Source organism: Orcinus orca, chromosome 3, assembly GCF_937001465.1.
Source record: "Orcinus orca chromosome 3, mOrcOrc1.1, whole genome shotgun sequence".
NCBI classification, from domain to species: Eukaryota; Metazoa; Chordata; class Mammalia; order Artiodactyla; family Delphinidae; genus Orcinus; species Orcinus orca.
Window position 1 is genome coordinate 38,103,128 of NC_064561.1, and position 24,275 is coordinate 38,127,402.

General features: G+C 47.4%; 1 protein-coding gene across 2 annotated transcripts in view; it reads left to right on the forward strand.

Moving 5' to 3' along the window:
• The first annotated feature begins 573 nt into the window (after nt 1-573).
• CCNJL (cyclin J like) overlaps nt 574-24,275 on the forward strand; it is a 50,368-nt gene continuing 26,666 nt past the window's right edge. Inside the window, exons 1-2 of one of the 2 annotated variants that reach the window (XM_004285252.4) lie at nt 574-818; nt 1,197-1,311. In XM_004285252.4, coding sequence (XP_004285300.1) covers nt 1,246-1,311 — 66 coding nt within the window. In that variant the 5' untranslated portion in view covers nt 574-818; nt 1,197-1,245. Of the gene's footprint in view, nt 819-1,196; nt 1,312-12,367; nt 12,626-24,275 lie in introns of those variants that run through there. The other variant, XM_033415660.2, reaches the window with a different exon arrangement.

The following is a 24,275-nucleotide window of genomic DNA, read 5'->3' on the forward strand; positions in this document are numbered from 1 at the left end:
AAAAGACAATGCCTTCCATCCAGCGGGCCCTCCAAAAAGACTGGTTTTCTCCCAATGTAAGGCGTACAATTTATACCTTGCAGGAGCATAAAAAAATATCCGTTGATTTACTGAGCCTCCTTTAGAATCAGGGACTCGTGAATAATCAAGAGCGGAATTTCTGGCGATTTCGTGGGAACTGTCCGTTTGGAAATCCACCTCCCCATTGCAGGGCCGGTTAAAAAAAAAAAAAGAAATAAAAAAACAACCAGGTGGAACCGACGGGAGGTTGGCTAGAACAGCGCACGCGGGAGAGAGAACTTTCTGGGGGCATTCTGCCCGCGCCCTTCACGAGTGGCGCGCGCAGGCGGCGCCGCGGTGCCGGCGCCGCGGTCCCAGCGCTGCCCGCGTGAGTCCGCGGGGTGCCCAGGAGGCCACCCGGCGCCCACGCGAAGGTGAGAGGAAGCTTTCCACTGAGGCGGGGGAGGAGGGCTGACAGGAAACGCAGCCAGCGCCGGCGAAAGAAAGACTCCAGTTCCCAGCCCCCCGCCCCGCGGGGTGCGGGGGCCGGCGGCGCATGCGCGAGGCCCGGCCCCCAATTCCCCCGGCGAGGGAGGAAGGCCCCCGGCGGCCCCGAGGCTGCGAGCCTCGGCGGGACCCGAGCGCACGCTGGGGCGCGGCGGTGGCGGGGGCTAGCCGGGCTACGGAGGCGGCAGTCAAGAGCGTGGAGCGCCCAGCGCTAGGGCCCATCCGCGTGCAGGCACCCCAGGGCACAGCCAGCTCGGCCCTGGGCCGGGGGGGCCTGGCGCCCGCAGCCCTCCACGCCCGGAGAGGGATGCGTGAGTTTCGCCCCGGCTGGAGGGCAGGATGTGGGAGCAGGACAAAGGCTGGGCGGCGGGGGAGGAGTTGGGGACGGCGAGCCGGTGGCCGCTGCCTGAGCCCTGGCCTCTGGAGAGCTAGCGAAGTCGGCAACTTTCTCTGTAACTTTTGCAAAAGGGAAGATAAAAATTCTGCAAGTTGTTGCACAGCTCCAGGTCGCCTCAGGTCCCGCGAATAGAGGGGAGGGGGCACTGCAACCTTCCCGGGATGGGAGGCGACCGCCAGCTCCGCTGAGCGGGACAGGAGGGGGCGCCCGGCAGAGACCCCGGCCGAGGACGAGAGAGGATGGGATGCCGGGGGGCGCGCTACGGCCGCTGAAGTTGCCCGTGTCCACACAGGGTGCGCACTGAGAGCCCGGTAGCCTCCCGTCGCGGCGCTGTAGACTCGATGATGGATGAGCCGTGGTGGGAAGGGCGTGTCGCCTCGGACGTCCACTGCACCCTGCGCGAGAAGGTCAGTCCGTCCCCGCCCTTGTCACTCGCAGGTCTGGGTATTTAAAGTCCCTTTCGCTCTCGACTCCGTATCCTCAGGTCGCCCTGCGTGGGAACTAGGAACTCTCGGTGCTTTTCTTTCCTCCTGCTCTTAGCCTCCTCCTGGGACAGTCGTGAGGTGAGAAACGAGACTGGAGAGCTTAAATTGGTTTTTCTGCTTAGGAGCCCAGAGTTCTCAGACAACTAAACTGTACCCCTTAAGGTGGTATTTCCCATAGTACTGTCACCCGAGATTATTTTAAAGGGTACGTGAATGAACTTAAAAAAAATAATCATCGTGTATTTACTTTAATGTGCAATTTAAAAACATATATATCGAGCAAGTTCTGCATAGGCTAACTGATGATGATTTTCCATATATTGTAACGATGTAGTTCCTTTTAAAATAAATTTAAGTAAAAGTAGTGACTTTACATAAAGAATAATTAGGTAAATGATAGTATAAGGCATACGTAGTTAATGCCCCCACCCCAAATATATCTAGGATGGGACTGAATAAGATTTAAGAAACATTGAAGTAGAGGCTACACAGCACTATTTACAATAGTCAGGACATGGAAGCAACCTAATCGACAGATGAATGGATAAAGAAGACGTGGCACATATATACAATGGAATATTACTCAGCCATAAAAAGAAACGAAATTTGTAGTGAGGTGGATGGACCTAGAGTCTGTCATACAGAGTGAAGTAAGTCAGAAAGAGAAAAACAAATACCGTATGCTAACACGTATATATGGAATCTAAAAAAAAAAAAGAAAAAATGGTTCTGATGAACCTAGGGGCAGGACAGGAATAAAGACGCAGACATAGAGAATGGGCTTGAGGACATGGGGGGGAGGGGGAAGCTGGGGCGAAGTGATAGTAGCATCGACATATATACACTGGTATATATACATATATACCAGATGTAAAATAGATAGCTATGTGGCTAGTGGGAAGCAGCCACATAGCACAGGGAGATCAGCTCGGTGCTTTGTGACCACCTAGAGGGGTGGGATAGGGAGGGCGGGAGGGAGACGCGAGAGGGAGGGGATATGGGGATATATTTATATGTATAGCTGATTCACTTTGTTACACAGCAGAAACTAACACACCACTGTAAAGCAATTATACTCCGATAAAGATGTTAAAAAATAATAATAATAAATAAATAAAGGAGAGGCTACAAAACTAAGAGAATGTGGGGAGACAACAAACACTCCCCTGCCAGTTTGCCGCTGGTGGCAGAAGGTGGAGGCACCTGAAATGTGATCTCTGCTTTCCCCTCACCTCAAAGGGAGAAGTGCTGATGGGCTCCCGGAAGGTGGAAGAGTCCAGGTGGGTTAGAGATGTGGCCTGTGTGTCTTGTCTCCTGCCCCTGGGTGGTTTGGGGAACAGGTGTGAAATAAAGGTGTGTCTTGGTTTCCTAGGGCTGCTGGGACAAAGTACCATAAACCTGGGGATTTACACAATAAAAATATGCTCTCTCACAGTTCTGGAGGCTAGAAGTCCAAAATCAAGGTGTTGGCAAGGCCATGCTACTCCTTGGCATTCCTTGGCTTGTGAGGCATCACTCCCATCTCTGTCTCTATTGTCACATGGTGTTCTATCTGTATTTTCTCTCCTTATAAGGACACCTGTCATTGGAATAGGGGCTACTTTAATCCAGTGTGACCTCATCTTAATTTAACTAATTACATCTGACAAGACCCTATTTCCAAATAAGACCACATTTTTAGGTTCTGGGTAGACATGAATTCTGGGGGGACACCATTCAACCCAGTACAGGGAGGGAGAGGTCTTCTTAGTGGATTAGCTGGCTCCCTACACAAACAGGTCTCATATCCAGTGCATTTGCACCCGATGTCTATGGAGTTCTGCTTAAAAAGTCACCAGCTTTTCAGGGTTTTTTCCTCATCAGGGGGTCGCTGTCTTCTAGTAAAATTATTTTTTCTTTTTTCCTGTACCTAGTCTATCTCGATCTTGCATTGCTTGTCCGGGCTGTGGCTTTCCTCTGCTCCCCTTGGTCTTCTTCCCAGAACAGAATGGCCCAAGGTGCAAGCATATTTTAGGCATCTGGAGAAGAAATCCAGGTCTTGGTGTTTCAATTAAAAAGCTGGGGCAGTGGGATGGTGGACCAGGCAGTAAGGTCTTGGTCCTTTTCTGGAGGTGGTGGCTAAATAAATTAGTGAGGCCTGCCGTGGAAATTGGGCTTCCTTGTTCATTGTAGGCTCAAGTGGTTGTTAGTTCTGCTCATAGCTTAGGAGGAATGGCTTTGACCTCATTGGTCCTTTCTAGCAGGAAGGATTTCTGAGAGCAGTATAAACTCAACCAGCTCAACTACCTGAGAATCCTCAACCTTTTGTATATAAGCAAGATTGTTCTAATCTCTCTTCCAGCCACTCAGAGGAGCAGGGCAGGCAGTTCCCCAATAATTGTGCCTCACCCATGCCATAATGCCATATTGGTTCACTGTTAGGCTGCCTACCTTGAAGGAGGACGGGTTTGTCCAGGTTTTTCAGGTTAGAGACAGAAAACTCACTCGGGTTGATACTCGGGGTCACCTGTGACTTGAAGCTGGTCTTATTAGGGTAAATCCTGGGTTTCTTTTTTTAATTGAAGTATAGTTGATTTCCAATGTTGTGTTAGTTTCTGGTGTACAGGAAAGTGATTCAATTATACATACATATACATATTCTTTTTCATATTCTTTTCTGTTATGGTTTGTTACAAGATATTGAATATAGTTGCCTGTGCTATACTGTAGGACCTTGTTGTTTATCTACGCTATAGGTAATAGTTTGCATCTGCTAATTCCAAACTCCTAATTTATCCTTTCCTCACCCTCTTCCCCCTTTGGTAACCATAAGTTTGTTCTCTGTTTCTGTGAGTCTGTTTCTGTTTTGTAAATAAGTTCATTTGTATCATATTTTAGATTCCACATATAAGTGATATATGGTATTTGCCTTTCTCTTTCTGACTTACTTCTTTTAGTATTATAATCTCTGTGTTCATCCATGTTGCTGTAAATGACATTATTTCATTCTTTTTTATGGCCAAGTAGTATTCCATTGTATATATATATCACATCTTCTTCATCCATTCATCTGTTGATGGACATTTAGGTTGCTTCCTTGTCTTGGCTATTGTAAACAGTGCTGCTGTGAACATAGGGGTGCCTGTGTCCTTTCTGTTCATTTCTTTTTTTAAAATTAATTAATATTTTATTCTTGGCTGTGTTGGGTCTTCGTGGCTGCGCACGGGCTTTCTCTGGTTGCTGCAAGCGGGGCTACTCTTCGTTGCTGTGCACAGGCTTCTCGTTGTGGTGGCTTCTCTTGTTGAGGAGCACGGGCTCTAGAGCGCAGGCTCAGTAGTTGTGGCGCGTGGGCTTAGTTGCTCCGCGGCATCTGGGATCTTCCCGGACCTGGGATCAAACCCGTGTCCCTTGCATTGGCAGGCAGATTCTTAACGACTGAGCCACCAGGGAAGTACTGCATGTATCTTTTCAAATTAGAATTTTCTCTGGATATATGCCCAGGAGTGGAATTGCTTGATCATGTGGCAACTCTAGTTTAAGTTTTTTGAGGAACCTCCATACTGTTTTCCATAGTGGCTGTACCAATTTACATTCCCACCAACAATGTAGGAGGGTTCCCTTTTCTCTACGCTGGCTTTCCTTGCTTATAATGTCATACTCTTTGTTTGTTGAATGCTGCCAGATGAATACAAAGTGTGTTTCCATCTAGGCTGTTGAATTGTCATCATAGAACCAGGAGCAGTTATCCTCACTTGACTGGTGTAGGAAGCAAGCCTGGGATGACAGAGATAGTGGGAGCCCCCCCCCCCCCGCTTTGTCAGATATGAGATTCCAGTATAGTGTTATACTACAGTATATAAAATGTGACACTGGGGAAACAAACCTTGGTGTTGAATGCAAGCTACTAATGGCAGTGAAACCTTGAGGTGCTTATTTAGCCTCTCTAAACCTCTTTAAACCTGGCCCCAGTGTTCATTCTTCCCACAACAGGCAGAACCTAGATTGTGTCACTTCTCTGCTTAAAGACCTCTACCGTCATCCCATTGCAGTTATAATTTCCAGTCCTTATCACCACCTCTGTTACCTGACACAGTCCAGCCCTGGCCTGCTCTCCTGCCTTGTCTCCTACCCCATACCATTCTGACCTCCTTTCTCTTCCTTGAATAAGTCAAGCTCCTTCATGCCTCAGGGCCTTTGCACAGGCTGTTGTTCCCTCTATCTGGAGTCTCCTTTTCTCTATAACTGTTCCTCTGTGTCCCTCAATCGAATCATCCTGTTTTGTTTTCTATATAGCGTTTAACGAGTATCTGGGATTATTTTCTGTTTGCTTATTATCTTTTCCCCCACACGAGAATGTACATTCCACAAGAACAAGCCTGTGTTTGTCGCGTTCAGTGCGGGGCCGCAGTGTCCAGAACAGAGCCCCCCTCTGCAGAAGGATGAGATGAGTGAATCTTCTTTAATTTCCTCTTCTGTAAACTGGGGGAAATGTTTTCTAGGAATGTTAGGATTCAGTGAGAGAACCTGAGAGCCGTGTGAGGCACGTGGCGGCTACTTGACAGGTGCTGTGCTTTTCTATGCTTTTCCACTTAACGACCACTCCAGGGGAGGCCGACAGCCCCTTTTGTGACATGAGTGGTTAGGGTAAGGCTTGGAGTTTGTGACCACCCTCTCTGAGGGGTTCGCGAGTGTGACAGGGTCTTCATATATAATATATATATATATATCATATATATATATGATATATATATGATGTATATATCATATATATGATATATATATATCATATAATATATATATATACTTTTTCATATTCTTTTCCACTATGGTTTATTACAAGATATTGAGGGACTTCCCTGGTGGTCCAGTGGTTAAGACTCCACGCTTCCACTGCAGGGGGTGTGGGTTCAGTCCCTGGTCAGGGAACTAACATCCGGCATGCCACGTGGTGCAGTCAAAAAAAAAAAAAAAAAAAAAGATACTGAATATAATTCCCTGTGCTCTACAGTAGGTCCTTGTTTATCTATTTTATATGTAGTAGTGTGTATATGTTAATCCCAAACTCCTAATTTATCCCTTCCCACCCACCTTTTCCCTTTGGTAACCGTAAGTTTGTTTTCTACATCTATGAGTCTGTTTCTGCTTCCTAAATAAATTAACTTGTATCATATTTTAGATTCCATATATAAGTGATATCATATGGTATTTGTCTGTCTTTCTGTCTTACTTTACTTAGGATGATAATCTCTAGGTCCATTCATGTTGCTGCAAATGACATTATTTCATTCTTTTTAATGGCTGTAATATTCCATTGTATATATATGTACCACATCTTCTTTATCCATTCCTCTGTTGATGGACATTTTGGTTGCTTCCATGTCTTGGCTATTGTAAATAGAGCTGCTGTGACCTTTGGGGTACATATACCCTTTTGGACCATGTTTTTCTCCAGATATATGCCCAGGAGTGGGATTGCTGGATCATATGGTGACTCTATTTTTTCATTTTTTAAGGAACCTCCATACTGCATACTGTTTTCCGTAGTGGCTGCACCAACTTACATTCCCACCAACAGTGTAGGAGGATTCCCTTTTATCCATACTCTCTCCAGTATTTATTATTTGTAGACTTTTTAATGGCGGCCATTCTGACCAGTATGAGGTAATACCTCATTGTAGTTTTGATTTGCATTTCTCTAATAATTAGCAATGTTGAGCATCTTTTCATGTGCCTGTTGGCCATCTGTATGGCTTCTTTGGAGAAATGTCTGTTTAGGTCTTCTGGCCAATTTTTGATTGGGTTGTTTGTTTTTTTGTTATTGAGTTGTATAAACTGTTTGTATATTTTGGAAATTAAGACCTTGTAGGTCTTAATTTGTTTTCAAATATTAAATTACTCCTTTGATCATCCTACCTGGCCTTACTGCTTCTGCTGGAGCAGAGCTAGAGCCCTCCTCCTTTGACTACTTTTCTGCTGGGGCTGGGGGTGCCAGTCAGTACAGGGGAGTCAGGATTCTTCCTTATCACACCTGTGCCCTTGAACTTCTTCACTGAACATGGGGGGAGGAGCAGATCATCCCCACCATGCTGGTGGTGACAATGAGGCTGTTGGTGTTTTCCTAGTAACGAGCTGTATGCCCCAAGGAGTGTTCAGATTAGACTGACAGCCACTTTTTTTTTTTTTTTTTGCCAAAAGATGCATCCACCCAAGTTTAAAATTAGCAGGTTCTGGGTACACATGATGAAATTAGGTCATGGGATGGCTGTCAGCTTGAGGGCCAACTTCCTGGTCCTTCAAGCCTCTCTCCCTTCCCCCATGTGTCCTGGCCCCAACCTCATGCTTCTTTCATTGTCCTTGTCACCTGTGTAGTAACTTGTCCTACTCACTAGATTGTGAGCCCCTCGCAGGCATGAGGTGTGTGTGATATCTCGGGATTCCCAGACCAGTGTGATGAGGTGTGGAGGGAGGGCAAGGGGTGTCCATCCCTTCACCTGCTGCAGACACAGCCACTGGGGGAGCACAGAATGGAAGGACGAGGCTTAGGTGGACTTGCGGGGGCATGGTGAACGGTGGTGCAGGAATGCTTCCCAGGAACCCTCCGTTGGGTCTTGGGCATGTCCTAGGAGGTGGTATTTGTCTTTTTGAAGACAGTAAAATTCCCCCCCACAATCCCACCCCTTGGAAGTAATTTGTTGACATTTTGGTGTAGGTTCTTCTGTTCCTTTGTGTGCCTGTCATCACAATACATTTTTATTTTGGAGGTTTTTTTTAGTAAAAATGGAAAATATCTTTTCTCAGAACACTTTGTTGATTTTGTAGTATGTCATGCTCACATTTCCATATCATTCTTCTCCACCCAACTCCTGATTATTGGACTTTAGCAAAAAATTAGAAACGATTGTGTTTATTTAGAATAGACAATAAAAGAACATGGCAAAAAGGAAAAACACCCAGGTTATATGAAAGGGTGGATGGTGAAGAGGCTCTAGTTTTCCTCCCTGAAAGGTACCGCTGATCCCAGTTTCTCATGAATCCTTCCAGAGTTGTTCTCCGCATGAACAAACCAAGTGTGTGTGTTCTAACACAAGTGGTAGTAGCATTTACACACTTCCCTGTACCATTTGATGTTTTTAAATGTGTACAGTTTAATAATTTAAATATTTTTTATGAAACAACCAAACAGAAGCTCCATGACGAGAAGGGATTTTTTTTTTTTTGGTCTTTTCTGCTCATTGTAACAATAAAGGTATAGTGTAGATACTCAATATATTTGTGTTGAATGAATGAACAAAATATTTCTTTTTGGTAATTTTTTATCCAAATATATACATTTTATTTTATATAAATGTTATCATAGTATATTATAGTTTCATAACAATTTTTTTCTTAACTGCATATACTAAGTAACTTTGTATGTCATTAACTATTCTTCTCCGGTATCATGCATAATGTTTTATTGTATGGATATACCATGATTTAACTCATTTCTTTGTTAGATACTTAGATGGAGCTGCGTTTTCATTTTTTTAAATTGAAGTTAATTTATATATAATACAATGTACAGATCTTAAGTGCATATGCAGTTTCGAGTATACAGTGAGTTTTGACAAATGTATATACTCATGTAACTACCACCATAGTCAAGATACAGAACATTGCCATCAACCTAGAAAGTTCCCAGGTACCTTTTCTCAGTCACTCACCCCATCATGCTCCCAGCCCCAGGCAATCACTGATCTGCTTTTTTGTCTGTGTGGATTAGTTTGTGTTTTCCAGAGTGTCATATAAATGGAGTTATATGTATGTGCTCTTTTCTGTCTGCCTTTTTTAACTTAGAGATTCACTTTTGAGATTCACTTTTTTTTTTTTGCGGTACGCGGGCCTCTCACTGTTGTGGCCTCTCCCGTTGCGGAGCACAGGCTCCGGACGCGCAGGCTCAGCAGCCATGGCTCACGGGCCCAGCCCCTCTGCGGCATGTGGGATCTTCCCGGACTGGGACACGAACCCGTGTCCCCTGCATTGGCAGGCGGACTCTCAACCACTGCGCCACCAGGGAAGCCCCTGAGATTCACTTTTGAGAACATTTTTGAGATTCACCTATGTTGTATCTATTAGGAGTTTATTTCTTTTTTATTGCTGAGTAATATTCCACAGTATGTGTATTACATAATTTGTTCATTCATCTCCCTCTTGATGGTCTTTTGGGTCATTTCTCCTGTACCATTTGATTTTACACAGCACTGCAGTGGTGATCCTATTCTTCTGTCTGCGAGTGTGCTCATGAGAATAAATGCCTAAAATGGAATTGCTGGTCTTGGGGTGTGATTTTAAGAACTTTGAGTTTCACCAGTTAATAAATTATCAAAACTTGCACCAGCCTGCACTTGCACCAGTGGTGTGGGAGGGTGTCAGCTTCCCAGTAACTTTGCTAACCCTGGATATTAGCCTTTAAAAAAAAAGAAAAGTCCATGCTGGGCTTCCCTTGTGGCTCAGAGGTTAAGAATCCACCTGCCAGTGCAGGGGACACGGGTTGAAGCCCTGGTCCAGGAAGATCCCACATGCTGCAGAGCAACTAAGCTCCGCAACTACTGAGCCTGCGCTCTAGAGCCCGCGAGCCACAACTACTGAAGCCCGTGCGCCTAGAGCCCATGCTCTGCAATAATAGAAGCCACCTCAGTGAGAAGCCCACACACCGCAATGGAGAGCAGCCCCCGCTCACTGCAACTAGAGAAAGCTGACACGCAGCAATAAAGACCCAACGCAGCCAAAAATAAATAAAATAAATAAACTTATTAAAAAAAAAAATTCCATGCCATTTCAGTAGGTCAAAATGGTGTCCCTTGGCTATGTTTAAAAGAATCAGGAACCCAGAATGGGAAAAGTGCTAACGGATGGAAAGGAAGGGGTAGAGAACTCTGAATACTTTCCAGGATCTGGGGAGGCCCATATGCAGCAGGGAACCAGCCTGAGACCTGTGTCAGGCTGGGTGAGGGCTGCTGACCTTTGGCCCTGGCCAGAAAACTCCCCAGGCTCCCTCTGAGCCCCATTGTTGCAGTGTGTGCTTCCCTCTACCCCCAAGTGGCAGTTACTTGGAAACTTGAATCTTGAGGCGGAATTTGAATTGTCCTGCGGCACTGGCTCCCTTGCAAGGTCACTGGAACAGATGGTACCAGGGCCTGGGCCTTCTTTGTGCTAGGGACATCTCCCCTGGTAGCACCAGCTACTTACTTAGTCCAAAAACAGTCATCCATTGACTTGCGTGGGTGGGTTGGGATGACAAGGAGTGAGGTGGATCGGAAGAACAGAGAAAAGCATCAGGAATTGGATGGATTCAGTTATTGTAAGGAAAACTTGGAGAAAACCTAAATGCCCATCAGAGGGGAATTGGTTTCACTGTGGTTCATGCATACACTAAACTAGGTGGAGTTATCAAATATGATGAGGTAGATAACTTTCTGCTTAATAACAATTAATTTCCTGATCCTTGTAAAAAAAAATGCAAGTAACTCAGTACTGCTGACTCTTTGGAGTGCACCACTGTGTTTTCCTTTTTATCATAGAAATTTTAAAAGATACACAAAAGTAGAAAGAAAAGTGGAATGAATCCCCATGTACCCTCTACCCAGCTTCAGTACCTGTTTCATTTTCCCCAGACAGCATGTCATTTCACCCATAAATATCTACTAAGCAATAAAAACCTCTTTTTTTGACATAACAACTATGCCATTATTACAAAACTCACTGTCATTCATTAATAATCTATTGCTCAGTCCATAATTCAGTTCTCACAGCTGTCTCAGAAATGGCATTTATAGTTGCATTGTTCAAAATCACAATCCAGATAAGATCCATGCATTATATTTTTTTAATTGAATGTAAGTTTCTTTAAATTCTATAGTGCTTTATAATTTTCAAAAGTGTCACATACATGATTTCATATAATCCTGTAATAACCCTTTTTTTAAATCCCCTGCTTCTATATTGTCCCACCCCCTTTCCCTCTCCCCACTGGTAACCACTAGTTTGTTCTCTATATCGGTAAGTCTGCTTTTTTGTTATATTCACTAGTCTGTTGTATTTTTTAGGTTCCACATATAAGTGACATCATACAGTGTTTGTCTTTCTCTGTCTGACTTATTTCACTTAGCATAGTGCCCTCCAAGTCCATCCATGTTGCTGCAAATGGCAAAATTTCATTCTTTTTATGGCTGAGTAGTATTCCGTTGTATATATGTACCACATCTTATTTATCCATTCATCTGTTGAAGGACACTTAGGTTGCTCCCATACCTTGGCAATTGTAAATAACACTGCTATGAACATGGAGGTACCTGTATCTTTTTGAATTAGTGTTTCTGTTTTTTGGGTTTTGTTTTTCCACATATATACCCAGGAGTGGAATTGCTGGGTCATATGGTAGTTCTGGTTTTAGTTTTTTGGGAAATCTCATACTGTTCTCCACAGTGGCTGCACCGATTTGCATTTCCACAAACAGTGTAGGTGGGTTCTCTTTTCTCCACATTCTTGCCAACATTTGTTATTTGTGCTCTTTTGATGATGGCCATTCTACAGGTGTGAGGTGGTAATCTATTTCGTTGTGGTTTTCATTTACATTTCCCTGATGATTAGTGATGTTGAGTGTCTTTTCATGTGCCTGTTGGACATCTTCATTTCCTCTTTGGAAAAATGTCTGTTCAGTTCTTCTGCCCATTTTTTAATTGGATTGTTTGTTTCTTTGATGTTGAGTTGTATGAGCTGTTTATATATGTTGGATATTAACCCCTCATCAGTCATATCATTTGCAAATATCTTCTATTCAGTAGGTTTTAAAAAATTACTCTTAAGTCTTTTATTCTGTAATGGTTTCCCTGTCTCCCAGCTCCTTAAAATTGTTTTTTTCATGCCATTGGGTTTTGGAGAAACCAGGTCATTTGTCCTGAGGGACACCCCCTGTTCTTAATTTGGCCTATTACTTCCTCATGGTATCCTTAACTTGCGTTCACTGTTAACAGTTTGGCTTGTATACTTCCCTACTCTGTGGGACTAGAATATGCTGCAATCTCCTTGTTCTCTAGTTGGCCGTCAAACATCACTTCCTCAGAGGAACCTTCTCCCACTCGCACACAAGGTCAGTCTGCACCCCTGTGACGTTCTCAGACTACCCTCGATTATGCCTTCAGCACCCAGCATGACTTGTAATTGTACACTTCTTAGTGGGATTGTTCCATTTGGATTTGGCTCCCTCTCTGGACGGCAGGTGCGTGAGAGCAGGCTGGGGCCGTGTTTCCCCAGTTCTGAGCAGAGTAGCCACAAGCCCCTTGGTGTGTGCTCATCACGGATGCCTGGTCTGGGGTCTGAGCCTTACCCACACGCACATCGCCTTCCTGGACCTCACTGTCTGGTGGGGTAGGTAGCACGGCTGCCAGTAACTCCATCTATTGGGAGAGAAACAGCCTCCAAGGGCTTCAGCACTTGGCCAAGGCCCCCATTAAGTGGGGGAGCTGGGACCTTAAAACCTCGCGGTCTGCTGTCCGGAGTCTGACTTTGAAAAAGCAGAGGAGTCGCACGCAGCCTTGAAGGCAGCGATGTGTAACAGGGACTTCCCCTCAGCGGCGGTTCCACCCCGGGGCGAGTGGTACAGAGCTGTTGGCTCTGAGTGGAAATCTCTTGTTGGTCTCTTCTTTTAGTGTTAACTTTCTGTTTTGAAATATTATCAAACTTAGCAGAGTTGCCAGCACAGTACACAGTTGTAAACACTTTAACACATTTGCCTTATCATCCCCTTTTTCTGTCAGGCGGTTTCTTTCCCCTCCTGGACCAAGATGCAGACATAATACTCCATTATCCCTTAATATTTCAGGGTTTATCTTGCATGGCTACTTTTAAGATGGGCCATAAAGCACTTTCTGGGGGAACTTCAGTCAAACCCCTAGCGACACCTTCCCAGGTAGGAATCCTCCCTGGAAGGCTGGTTCAGGTGAAGGGGATTCAGCATTTGGATCAGGAGGGAGGAAGCCGGGTGGCCACAGGTGGCCTGGCCGTGAATCTGGGAAGGCAGAGTTCTGGCTCATTTCCTTGGACCATCCCCGTGGCTTACTGGCAGACGGCTTCTTCATTAGGCAGTCATTTGCTGAACTCCGTGTATGACCTGCAGACCCTGAGAGGCTCTCCCAGGAGATACCACAGCCCCAAGCCCCACTCCGGTCTTGGGGGTTGGGAGAGGGGGGTGTTCTTAGCACAGCTGAGGCTAATCATCTCAGACCACTTCTGGCCATTCTATTTGTTAATGGTCGTAACAGCCAGTGAAATGTAGCGATGCTATTCCCCGTTAATGGGTGCTTGTTGTGTGCTCGACAGTATGTTCCCTCCTGTTATCTAAATCCTCCGGCAACCCCCTCTAGTAAGTACTAAATTTTCCTCATTTTATCCCCACTTTCCAGATGAGCCTGCTAAAGTACAGAGAGTTAAATAACTTCCCCAACGTCATACAGCAGGTAGATGGCAGAGCCAAGACTTGAACCCAGGCAACCTGGCTCCAAAGCACACACTCTATTTTTGTGTGTGTGGTACGTGGGCCTCTCACTGTCGTGGCCCCTCCCGTTGCGGAGCACAGGCTCCGGACGCGCGGGCTCAGCGGCCATGGCTCACGGGCCCAGCCGCTCCGCGGCACGTGGGATCCTCCCGGACCGGGGCACGAACCCATGTCCCCTGCATCGGCAGGCGGACTCTCAACCACTGCGCCACCAGGGAAGCCCCAAAGCACACACTCTTAACCACTGTACCAGCGGTGACACCCCATTGCCTAGGGAAGTGTGAAGAGCTTCAAGAGAAGGTGAGATGTGGAGGAAGTTCATCTACCAGGGCTCAGGGCCCCGTGTGATAGTCACACATCAGTGACCTGCCGGGGCGGTCTGGTGAGTAGGGAAGGAGGGGGAGATGGATCGGGAGCATTGGCTCTGGGATGCAGGTCTCCGTAGGTGTTTACACTTATCCTGAAACACATGGAGAGCTGTGAGGAGCGAGGGCTGAATCACTGGAAAATGACCTTGGCCTTGGAGACCTGGGTGTTAGTAATGATCCAAGGAGATGGCTTCTGAACCAGGGCAGGAAGTGGGGAGACTTGAGAGTTTTAGGAAATAGGGTCAAAAGGACTAGTTAACAAACAGTGAAAGATTTCATGTTTCTTACTTGTTGGAACAGAGAGATTTTCCATTGCTGAGGGATTGGCCTTTTTCATGATGAGCAGTGTTCTTAGAAAGCTCCTTCCAGCAATTAATTGCTAGTTTCTGTGTAATCTTTCAAGACTCCCACTGCCCTCTAAATTAAGGGAGTAGATGTTTATTGGGCACAGTATGCCAGACGTTGTTGAATGTTTGTTGCGTATTATCTTATTTGATAATGAAAGTTGCCTTAATGTCCTGATCAAGCAAGGCACTAGTAGTTCTTGCACATCGGCGCAGGTTCATTCTTGCATTCAACACATGTTTTTTAGCAGCCGACCACATGCCACACACTGCTAGCTACTGGGGATATAAGCGATGAACAAAACAAAATTGTCTTCACGGAGCTTATAGTCAAGCATCAGGCTCACATGAAGTGCTTGTAAAGCATATTTAGGTGCCCAACTCCATCCCAGGACGTCTGATTCAGTAAGTCAGGAAATGGGGAGTGTAATAGATTCCTAGGGCTGCCTCAAACTGGGTGACTTAAAACATCAGAAGTTTATTCCCTCACAGTTCTAGAGACCCGAAGTTTGAAATCGAGGTGTCTGCAGGGCCGTGATCCCTCCAAAGGCTCGCAGGGAGGATCTTTCCTTGTTTCTTCCAACATCTGGTGGTTGCCGGCCACCCTGCGCGTTCCTTGGCGTGTAGCTGCATCCCTCCTTTCTCTGCTTCCATCCTCACCTGGCCCTCTGCGTGTGTTTGTCTTTGCCTGATCTTCCCTTTGTATGTCTGTGCGTCTCTGTCTTCTCTTCCTGTAAGGACACCAGTCATTGGATTAGGCTCCACACTAATCCAATGTGACCTCATTTTAACTTGATTGCATCTGTAAAGACTGTTTCCAAATAAGGTCACGTTCTGAGGTTTTGGGTGGACATGAATCTGGGTGAAACGCTATCCAACTCAGGACCTGGGGGCAGCCTCCATGTTTCAGTAGATCCCCAGGAGATTCCAGTGCCTGTGATCAACTGACCACGGTTGCAGAAACCCAGGTCAGCAAGGGACTGGAGTCCCAGCTGGAGTGACCGGGGGTTAGTGGTGGTGGTTACCCTAACTGACTCGTTTTGGGCTGCACGGTAGGGTCTGGGTGCCCAGGAGAATCCATCAGAAGGAATCTGGAAACTGGGGAGGGGAGCTGGAAGTGTGGAGTGAAGAGCTTTTGAGACCACAGCGTAGGAATGGTGACCCAGGGGAACAGGAAGAGAGAGTCCAGGGTTGGACCTGTTGCAGAGAACCACCGTAGAAGGGGGCACATCATGACCCCTCCCCCAGGTGATGGAGGGTGTGGGAGAATGAGGGGCACCCCCAGTCGAGAAGGTGTGGGGCGTGGTCATATCAGGAAGCTGCAGAATGGAAGAACTCTGGGGGTGTTTTCGGTTCTGGGAATGAGGAGGTGTGTTTGGAGCTGGCCTTCCTGCCACTTGCAGAGTTCAGGGGGCCCGGGAGAGATGGGGTGGCTGGGGGTGACCTTTCTCTCTGCTGGAAGGAAGCTGCAGGCCAGATATCAGCAGGAGAGGATGTCACCAGCATTGTTGGCTTCATGTACTGCAAGCCACCCTCTCGAGAATGTTGAAATAGTGTTCCCGCAGAGAAGTTGATTCTTTACGGAAAATGTCTCCTCGGGGTTTATGAAGCAATCGGGCAAGAGAGGAAGGGAGGGTGAGTGATCCTCCGGCTTTGCAGGGCCTCCCAGGTCTGTGGTGTGTCCTCCTGAGGCCTCTGAAGAACCAACCCACCTCGTCCCCTTTCTTTTTCCCTTTCAATTTGCATGTCTCCACTTCCTGTTGGTCACCTTGGTTACCCATGGCGTTTCTTCACGTCTTGCTGCTCTTTGTTCTCAGGCCGACTCAACCCCTGGAGCTGTTTCCCAAGCAGCTGGCCCAGAGCCTGGAGGCCCAGCCTCCCTCGGGAGGTAGCCGTTGGCAGCAGGGAGGATGAGCATGGTGGGAAGCACGGGAGGAGACCCAGAGTGGTTTTCTTTCAGTGGCTGGTGTGGGAGAGCAGCTCAGCCGTGCTCCGCACCTTGGGCTGTATGAAGCAATTGTCACACTCAAAGCAATGTCACACCCCGGGCCCGGCCAGCTCCTCTGATGTCCAAGCCAGGATTTGCCACTAACCCGGAATGTGGCCTTGGCCACTGAACTTCTGTGCCTCAGTCTCCTGGGTACTATTGTTAGTGGCAGTACCTCTGCTCGGGCCCATGTCAAGAGGGTGGGTGTTGGGATGGAGAGCCTAAATTGGGTTAAATTGTCGGGGGTGTCTGTGTGCAGAGAAACAGTGTCAGAAGGGCATATATCGACACTCATACATACTCACAGTTATCTCCTGGTGGAGAGATTGCTGGTGATTTAAATTTTCTTTGTATTCATCGTATTTTCTACAATTTCTGTAGTGATGAGATATTTTATAATCAGTTAACTATAGCATTATTTTGGAAGGAAAACACAAACCTAAACTATCCCATGGGGACCCCAAAACATAGTGTTAAGATCACGGAGTCAGAAAGCCCAGATTCACATCCGTCATTTATTTTATTTTATTTATTTATTTATTTTTGCGGTACGCGGGCCTCTCACTGTTGTGGCCTCTCCCGTTGCGGAGCACAGGCTCCAGACGCGCAGGCTCAGCGGCCATGGCTCACGGGCCCAGCCGCTCCGCAGCATGTGGGATCCTCCCAGACCAGGGCACGAACCCGTGTCCCCTACATCGGCAGGCGGACTCTCAACCACTGCACCACCAGGGAAGCCCACATCCGTCCTTTGTTAACTAGGAGCCCTTCGGCAGGTTACTTAGTCTCTCTGAGCCATCCTTGTCTGGAATACTGGCATGCTGACGATCCCCATCTCCTGGGCCTGTTGGAGGATGAGAGGACAAAATGCATGGGATGCAGTGTCTGGCAAATGACATAGAAGCTTTCCAATTATAAATATGATACGTATATATAAAATGGTATGTATAATATGATACATACATATAAGCTTTCAAATTATAAATATGATACATTCATCATAATGAGCAAGTCCAGATACTCATGAAGACCAGAGGGGAGGTATAAAACTCAGGGAGCTGAATTCCAGGGGAAAGAGAAAGCTCTGTCCTTGCCTTGGGGTGACATGTGCCTCAGTCTACCCAGTAGCAACAGAGGGTAACCAAGGAGGAACCAGGTCTGGGGTTTACGGAGAATTGGGAGCTGCCAAAGTTATAAATATATACATATATATATATATATATATATATATAAGAGATGGGACAGGGGCAGGAGATTTAATCTTGGGCCCAGTCCCTGGACCCCTCAAGGCAGGGCAGCCAGCACGTGGCTGCCCGGGGCTTCTGTGGCTGGCGTCTGTGGCCTCTTGTGCCCCTCCTAGGCTCCTAATACCACAGCCATGTGGAAATTCTTACCAGGGGCCATTCTTCAGGTGGAAGCTGGGGTTTTTAATCTCAGCAGGCTTTTCAGTTAATCTCTTGATTTCGAATCATCACATTATTAGGCAGTGAGCCAAGGATTTTCACCAGAGTCTTGCCTTGCAGATGCGCCGGGGTTTCATTTTCCCCAGCGCACTGGGGCCCAGCTGCCGGCACCCTAAAGCACCATTTCACAGAACAAGCTCTCTGGGATGTTGTTAGTCTGCCCCTGAAAAAGGACAGCGAGCGGGTGGTAGTGGTCTGTGGATAAATAAATTTAACCTAGCGTTTCTCAAGACTGTAAGTTTTTTCCTGAACAAATGTTTCAGGGCCTCTAATGGGCTAATGTGTATGTAGTGTTTCCCAAACTAATGGCCCAGAGAACCCTTTTTTTCAGGGGCTGGGGTGTCATGGAACACATGTTGGGAAGCATTACCTTTGGAATGACGAAGTGTGGAGGGCATAATTTATGATTCTTAAAACTCCCAGCCCTCTGTAAACACTGACCTTCTTCCTCCTTGGTCACCCTGTGTTGCTGTTGAGTAGACTGAGGTACACACCACCCCAAGGCAAGGACAGCTTTCTCTTCCCCTGGAATTCAGCATCCCCCCCCGCCCCCCCCGCCCCCGTCCTCACACTGCCAGGCTTTGTGAGTAGTTGGAATTGCTCAACTAGATGAATAATTTTATTCAACCTGAGATCAGGAGCAACTCATTTTTTCTTACCTTTTCATTTCAAGTATTTGTGGTTCCCCAAATTTGGAGATTTGGGTAAGTATTGAGTATCTCTTTTGTGTCAGGCGCTGGGGTCACAGAGCCGAACAAGATGAACCCAGTCCCTGCCCTCCTGATGCCCAGTCAGGGGTGAAGAAGGTGGTGCTTGTATGGGGGGAGGGAGGGAGGGCTGGATGGAGGGATGGATGGATGGCTGGCTGGAAAGTCCTGGATGCTCGGGGACTGACAGGGGCATGACCAGGGAACACTTTTCAGAAGTGACTTTTATGCAGAGATCGGAAGAAAGAGTGGGTTAATAGTCAATTAGAAAGTAACACAGTGCAGGACACCAAGGGGTCAAATGAAGACTTCCCTTTCTCCCCTAATATGAGAAACCAGGGGTGACTGGCTGAACTTTCACAGTACGCATGACCTTCAGAGCCCTCTGAGGTGAGCCTTAAAATGCCGGCAGAGGCTGTTTGTGAGGGGCACACAATGAATTTTCTTCCCCGTCTCTCCTGCAACAGTGATGGGCTGGGGTCCTGGCTACGGGCTCAGGATCTGTTGAAGTGTACTTGGGGCTGGCCTTGCCCATGTTCCCACGCACATCTGAGCCCAGCACAGGTGCAGAGGGTTTGCCAACCTCTGCCAAGGTCAGCACCTCCGTGCTGGGGGGAGGGGAGGGGGAAGCATGGAAACCTCCAAAGCCTCTACAGGTGGCCCTGCTGCCTCTGTGTGTAGCTCGGTTTGGGGCTTCATGTGGGTCATGATTCACTTGTCCCTGGCCTCTCTTGGAGCCCTGCACCTCTCAGGTAGTCCTCTTTCTGCTTTGAAAGCCTCAGGCAGAGCCCTTAGGCAGCAAGGAGAGTGTTTCTAAAGGACTCAAGCCTGTCTTGACACCCACCGCCTTCCTCTCCCCCAAAATGGCACCTCTGGTATCCCTGGGGTTTCCCACTCGGGGGCCGTTCCCCCACCCCGTTGGTTACCCCAGGGAAGGGTGCAGGACCAGGTAAGGGAGACTCGGGGGAGGAGGTTAGAGAAGGCCCCAGGTGGAGGGAAGTTCCCCCAGTTGGTGTTTGCTTGGGTCGCACCTGTGTTCATCACAGAACACTCCATTCATTCATTCATACATTCATGCCCTCATTCAACAGATACTCATTCGCCCTCACTGTGTGCTGGGTACCAGGGGTACAACCAAGACCTGGAAAGAGGTGGCTCCCTCCCTCCCGGAGATCACATTGTGGGTGGTAGGGGCAGGGCGGGGGCGACAGATGGAACACTTGAGTCAGCAGTAACTGCTGATTGTAGGGCTGCTGCAGCAGAGGGGGGTCAGGGAAGGCCTCTCAGACGACACCCGAAGGAAGATAGGAGATACAGCCCAAATGTCCAGAATCGGGGGTCTGGTTAAGTCACAGCACAACCTCACAATGAAACTCCAGGCAGCCATTGAAACCACAGATTCCTGTGAAAGGGAAGTGCTTGTAGATGAGGCTCCTGTTCTGTGAAAGTTTGCACAGAGAAACATCCGAAGAATCCGTGTGAAACTTAATAGTACTTCTCGCTGCACCAGGGATTATCAGTGATATTTGTTATTCTTTTTTACTTTAGAAAATGTATCAGTGAGCACATAATTTATAATTAGTCAAAAGAAGAAACAAGGAAAAACACTACTTCTGGGTAGTGCCTTGGTGGGGTCTTTGCATCTTGTGAGGATGAAGCGGGATATTTAGCCCAGCACTGGCAAGGGGGATGCTATTATTAAAGAGCTGATTTTGTCAAAGTGATGATGCAGGGTTGCCAGGGAATCCTTGGGGATAAGGTTTGAGCTGGGCCTTAATATAGTGGGTATCTAGTCCCTCTCTCCATTTTTTTCAAACTGGAAACACAGTAATTGAAATAATAAAGCGGATTTTTTTTTTTTTTTTTTACAGTGAATGTTTTTTAAAAATCTGGGCAGTGTTGAAAAGCGTGAAAGTAAAAATCATGTGGGATCCCAGCCCTCTGAGATAACCACTGTAACCACTTTGGTATACATGTAATAGTTTTTTTCCTAGTCCATTGTTATTATTTTAAAAAATATGGTAAACTACTGAGATAACAAGAGCAGGGTTTTTTTTAAGGTGGATCCCCTGCCCTCACCCTATCATGGCCATCTGTCCCTGTGCTCCCGCCTCTAGATGTACCTGAGGCACAGGTGCTCTGCCGTCTGGCTCAGGTGATAAAGAGCCAGAACTGGGGAGGGAGAGTTTCAGGAAGCTTCTGCCCGCCCCTCCGCCCCTCCTCTCAGTGCCCTCCCCGCAGCTTTTGTGCCGGCCACGCCGATGCTGCCCCTGGCCCCAGCTCTAGCAAAGTCACCCTGCCTGACTGGTTCCTGCCCCCTTTCCGCCCGCGCCAGCTGCTGCGTGCCTGCCAAGTGCCTGCCTAATCCAGGAGAGCTTCCTGAGCCGCCTCTCAGCAGGCTGCTCTTTGGTTTTTGGAATCCAGGCCACTCAGCACTCAGCGGAGGGTCTGGCTTCATGCACCCGGAGCTGACTTAGGTCAAGAGTGCTTGGGGAGGAATGCGATCCTTAGAGCAAAGCCCTTGTAATGAATGCCTTTCCCCGCTAATTGGGTTAGGGGAGTAATCGGCTGGACTCTCAACTAAGCAGGGTAGGCATGCTGGCATCCCGCATTGTTGTTCATTTGCCAAAGAATCGCCCTGCTCTGAGGTGCAGGAGAAAAGCAGAGGCTCAGAGCTCCTAATTCCCTTTGGTTCCGGGGCTCCGCAGAGCACGTGGAGTGGTCAGGCTTCCTTTTCTGCACAGACCCCCAGGCCTAGCTATAACCCCTCAGGTAGAATGTCTCGTTCCACCGTACAAAGCAGCTTCCTATGAGAGCCCGACAGAGGCAGATAAGCTCAACTTACCTGAGATTTGATTGCCCAGTTTGAGGGAAAGGCCACTGATGCTTACTTGAGTGCTGTTAAGTGCCAGATGCTTTACATTATGGCACTATGACCCCCGTTTTTTGCATGAGGACACGGGTTCAGAATTCACATGCCCAAGGTTAGTAAATAGTGGAGGTGAGACTCCACCCCAGAACTGCCTGACTTTACAATCTGTGCCAAGTTGCTCCCCCATATATGGCAGGGATGGGTGTATTTGGAACAGGGAGGGATGTCCTTGTGTTCATTCTTTTTTTTTTTTTTTAATTGACTTTGTTTTTTAGGGCAGTTTTCGGTTCACAGCAGTACTGAACGGAGGGTACAGAGATTCCCCATGTACCCCTGCCGCCCCCTGACACACACACAGCCTCCTTCACTATCAACAGCCCCCCCCAGAGGGGTCCATTGGTACAGCCAATGAACCTACATGGACAAGTTATTGTCACCCAAAGTCCACAGTTTACATTGGGGTTCATTCTTGGTGTTGCACATTCTGTGAGTTTGGACACGTATCCATCATTATAGTATCATACAGAGTAGTTTCACTGCCCTAAAAATCCTCTGTGCTCCCCCTATTCATCTCCTCCCCACCAAACCCCTGGCTACCACTGATCTTTTCTCATTCTCTCCATAGTTTTTCCTTTTCTAGAATGTCATATAGTTGGAGTCATAGTGTGCAGCCTTTTCAGATTGACTTCTTTCACTTAGTCATATGCATGTAAGTTTCCTCCATGACTTTTGATGGCTGTTCATTCCTTTTTGCTCATGCAGATATTTTTTTGAGCACCTGCCCCTGGGCCAGGCTCTGGGCGCTGGGCAGATGGTATCGGCAAGATGGACATGGCTCCTGTTCTCTGAAGCTAGTGTTTAGCAGGAAAAGACACATAAATAAGTAAATACCTGGCTGCGAAGAACAGCGTGCTAAGAGAGAAAACAAGGGGCACCTGATCTGGAATGATGACAGGTCAGAGAAAGCCTCTCTCAGGAAGTGACCTTTAAACCCATGTCTGAGGGAGGAGAAGAAATGGGGCTGGGAAGCATCGCAGGCATCTGTGCTAGTGTTCAGAAGCCTGCCCACCCTTGAGACCAGCCTTCTCCAGGAAGCCCTCCCTGCTAACTCCTTCCGGAGCTATTGTTGCCTGTTCTGAAGGTCCATAGCTTTTTCTTTTATGCACCGATGGCCTCCTGTGAGAATCTGCTCAAGCCAGTGGGCCCTTTTCCCGGGGGAGTGTTCAGAGGAAAGACCTACAACGTATTGCTTTGAGTTTCTCTTGACACAAGGGAAAATCCAGAGGGAGGGAGTGAAGCTTGGCTGGGCTGAGCTGAGCCGGGAGGGAAGTCAGGACATTGCATATCTGACTTACTGTGTTTGGGGCCTTTGAACCGCCTTGATGAGGGCAGCGCGGCCTGGGCCAAAGGTCGCTTGGCTAATTTCCCCCAGCTGCTGCCTGTGGAACACCAAGGATCTGTGACTGCTTGCTTCTCGTCAGGAGCCGTAGAGCCCTCTGCTTAGAGGAAATGCCCAAGTAGGCTGCAAGCTTGTGGAGGCTGCTGGAGGGTGGGGAGAGGGCCCTGTCGTTGAGGGGCTGCAGCCACACGCTGGCTGCTGATTCCAGCTGTCTGGCTGTAGCCCAGGACGAGCCTGGCTGAGCGGTCTTCCCACGTGGCTGCTGCACCCACGTCAGTGCCCTGCTCTCAACCCTTCGCTGGCTCCCCATTGCCCTCAGGGCAGGCCGGATATCTTAGCAGGACATACGGGCTGGGACCCTTCCCACCCTCGCAGCCTGCTTTGTTCAAGCATACCCTCCCTCTCCGGCTGTTCCAAGGGCTCCAGATTCCCCAGACAGGACACCAGTGTGGCCTTGCAGGTGCTGTTTTTCCTGCTGAGCTTCCTTTCCTTCCTGCTTCTTCAACAGGTTAATTCCTAGACATCCTTCCAGAATTTGGCTAGACAGGTCTCTTCTCCTTGAAGTCCCCACGGACCTGCTACTCTACACAGATAGCCACACCTTCCTCTGGGCCCTGGGTGGTTGATACTCATCACTGCAGTCCCTCCCTTCCTGTTCCCCTCCCTTCCTTCACTCCTTCACTATTTAGTTTCGGGCACCTGACCATGTTCTCATCACACCAGGGTGGTGGCAAAACAAACATAAGCAAGAGCAGACCCAGACCGCCACATTCAAGGAGCAGCATGAATCCATCAAACAATGCAGATGAATAATACACAGAGAAGTCAGATCTTTTCCATAAAGAAGTTAAGATTTTCTCCATGATTGAAAAAGTCTACAAATCATAAATGCTGGAGAGGATGGGGAGAAAAGGGAACCCTCCTATACTTGGTGGGTATGTGAATTGGTGCAGCCACTATGGAAAACAGTATGGAGGTTCCTTAAAAAACTAAAAATATAATTGCCGTATGATCCAGCAATCCCATTCCTGAGCATATATCCAGAAAAGACAAAAGCTCTAACTCAAAAATATATATGCTCCCCAATGTTCATAGCAGCACTATTTACAATAGCCAAGACATGGAAGCAACCTAAGTGTCCACTGACAGATGACTGGGTAAAGAAGATGTGGCACATATATACAATGGAATATTACTCAGCCATAAAAAGTATGAAATAATGCCATTTGCAGCAACAT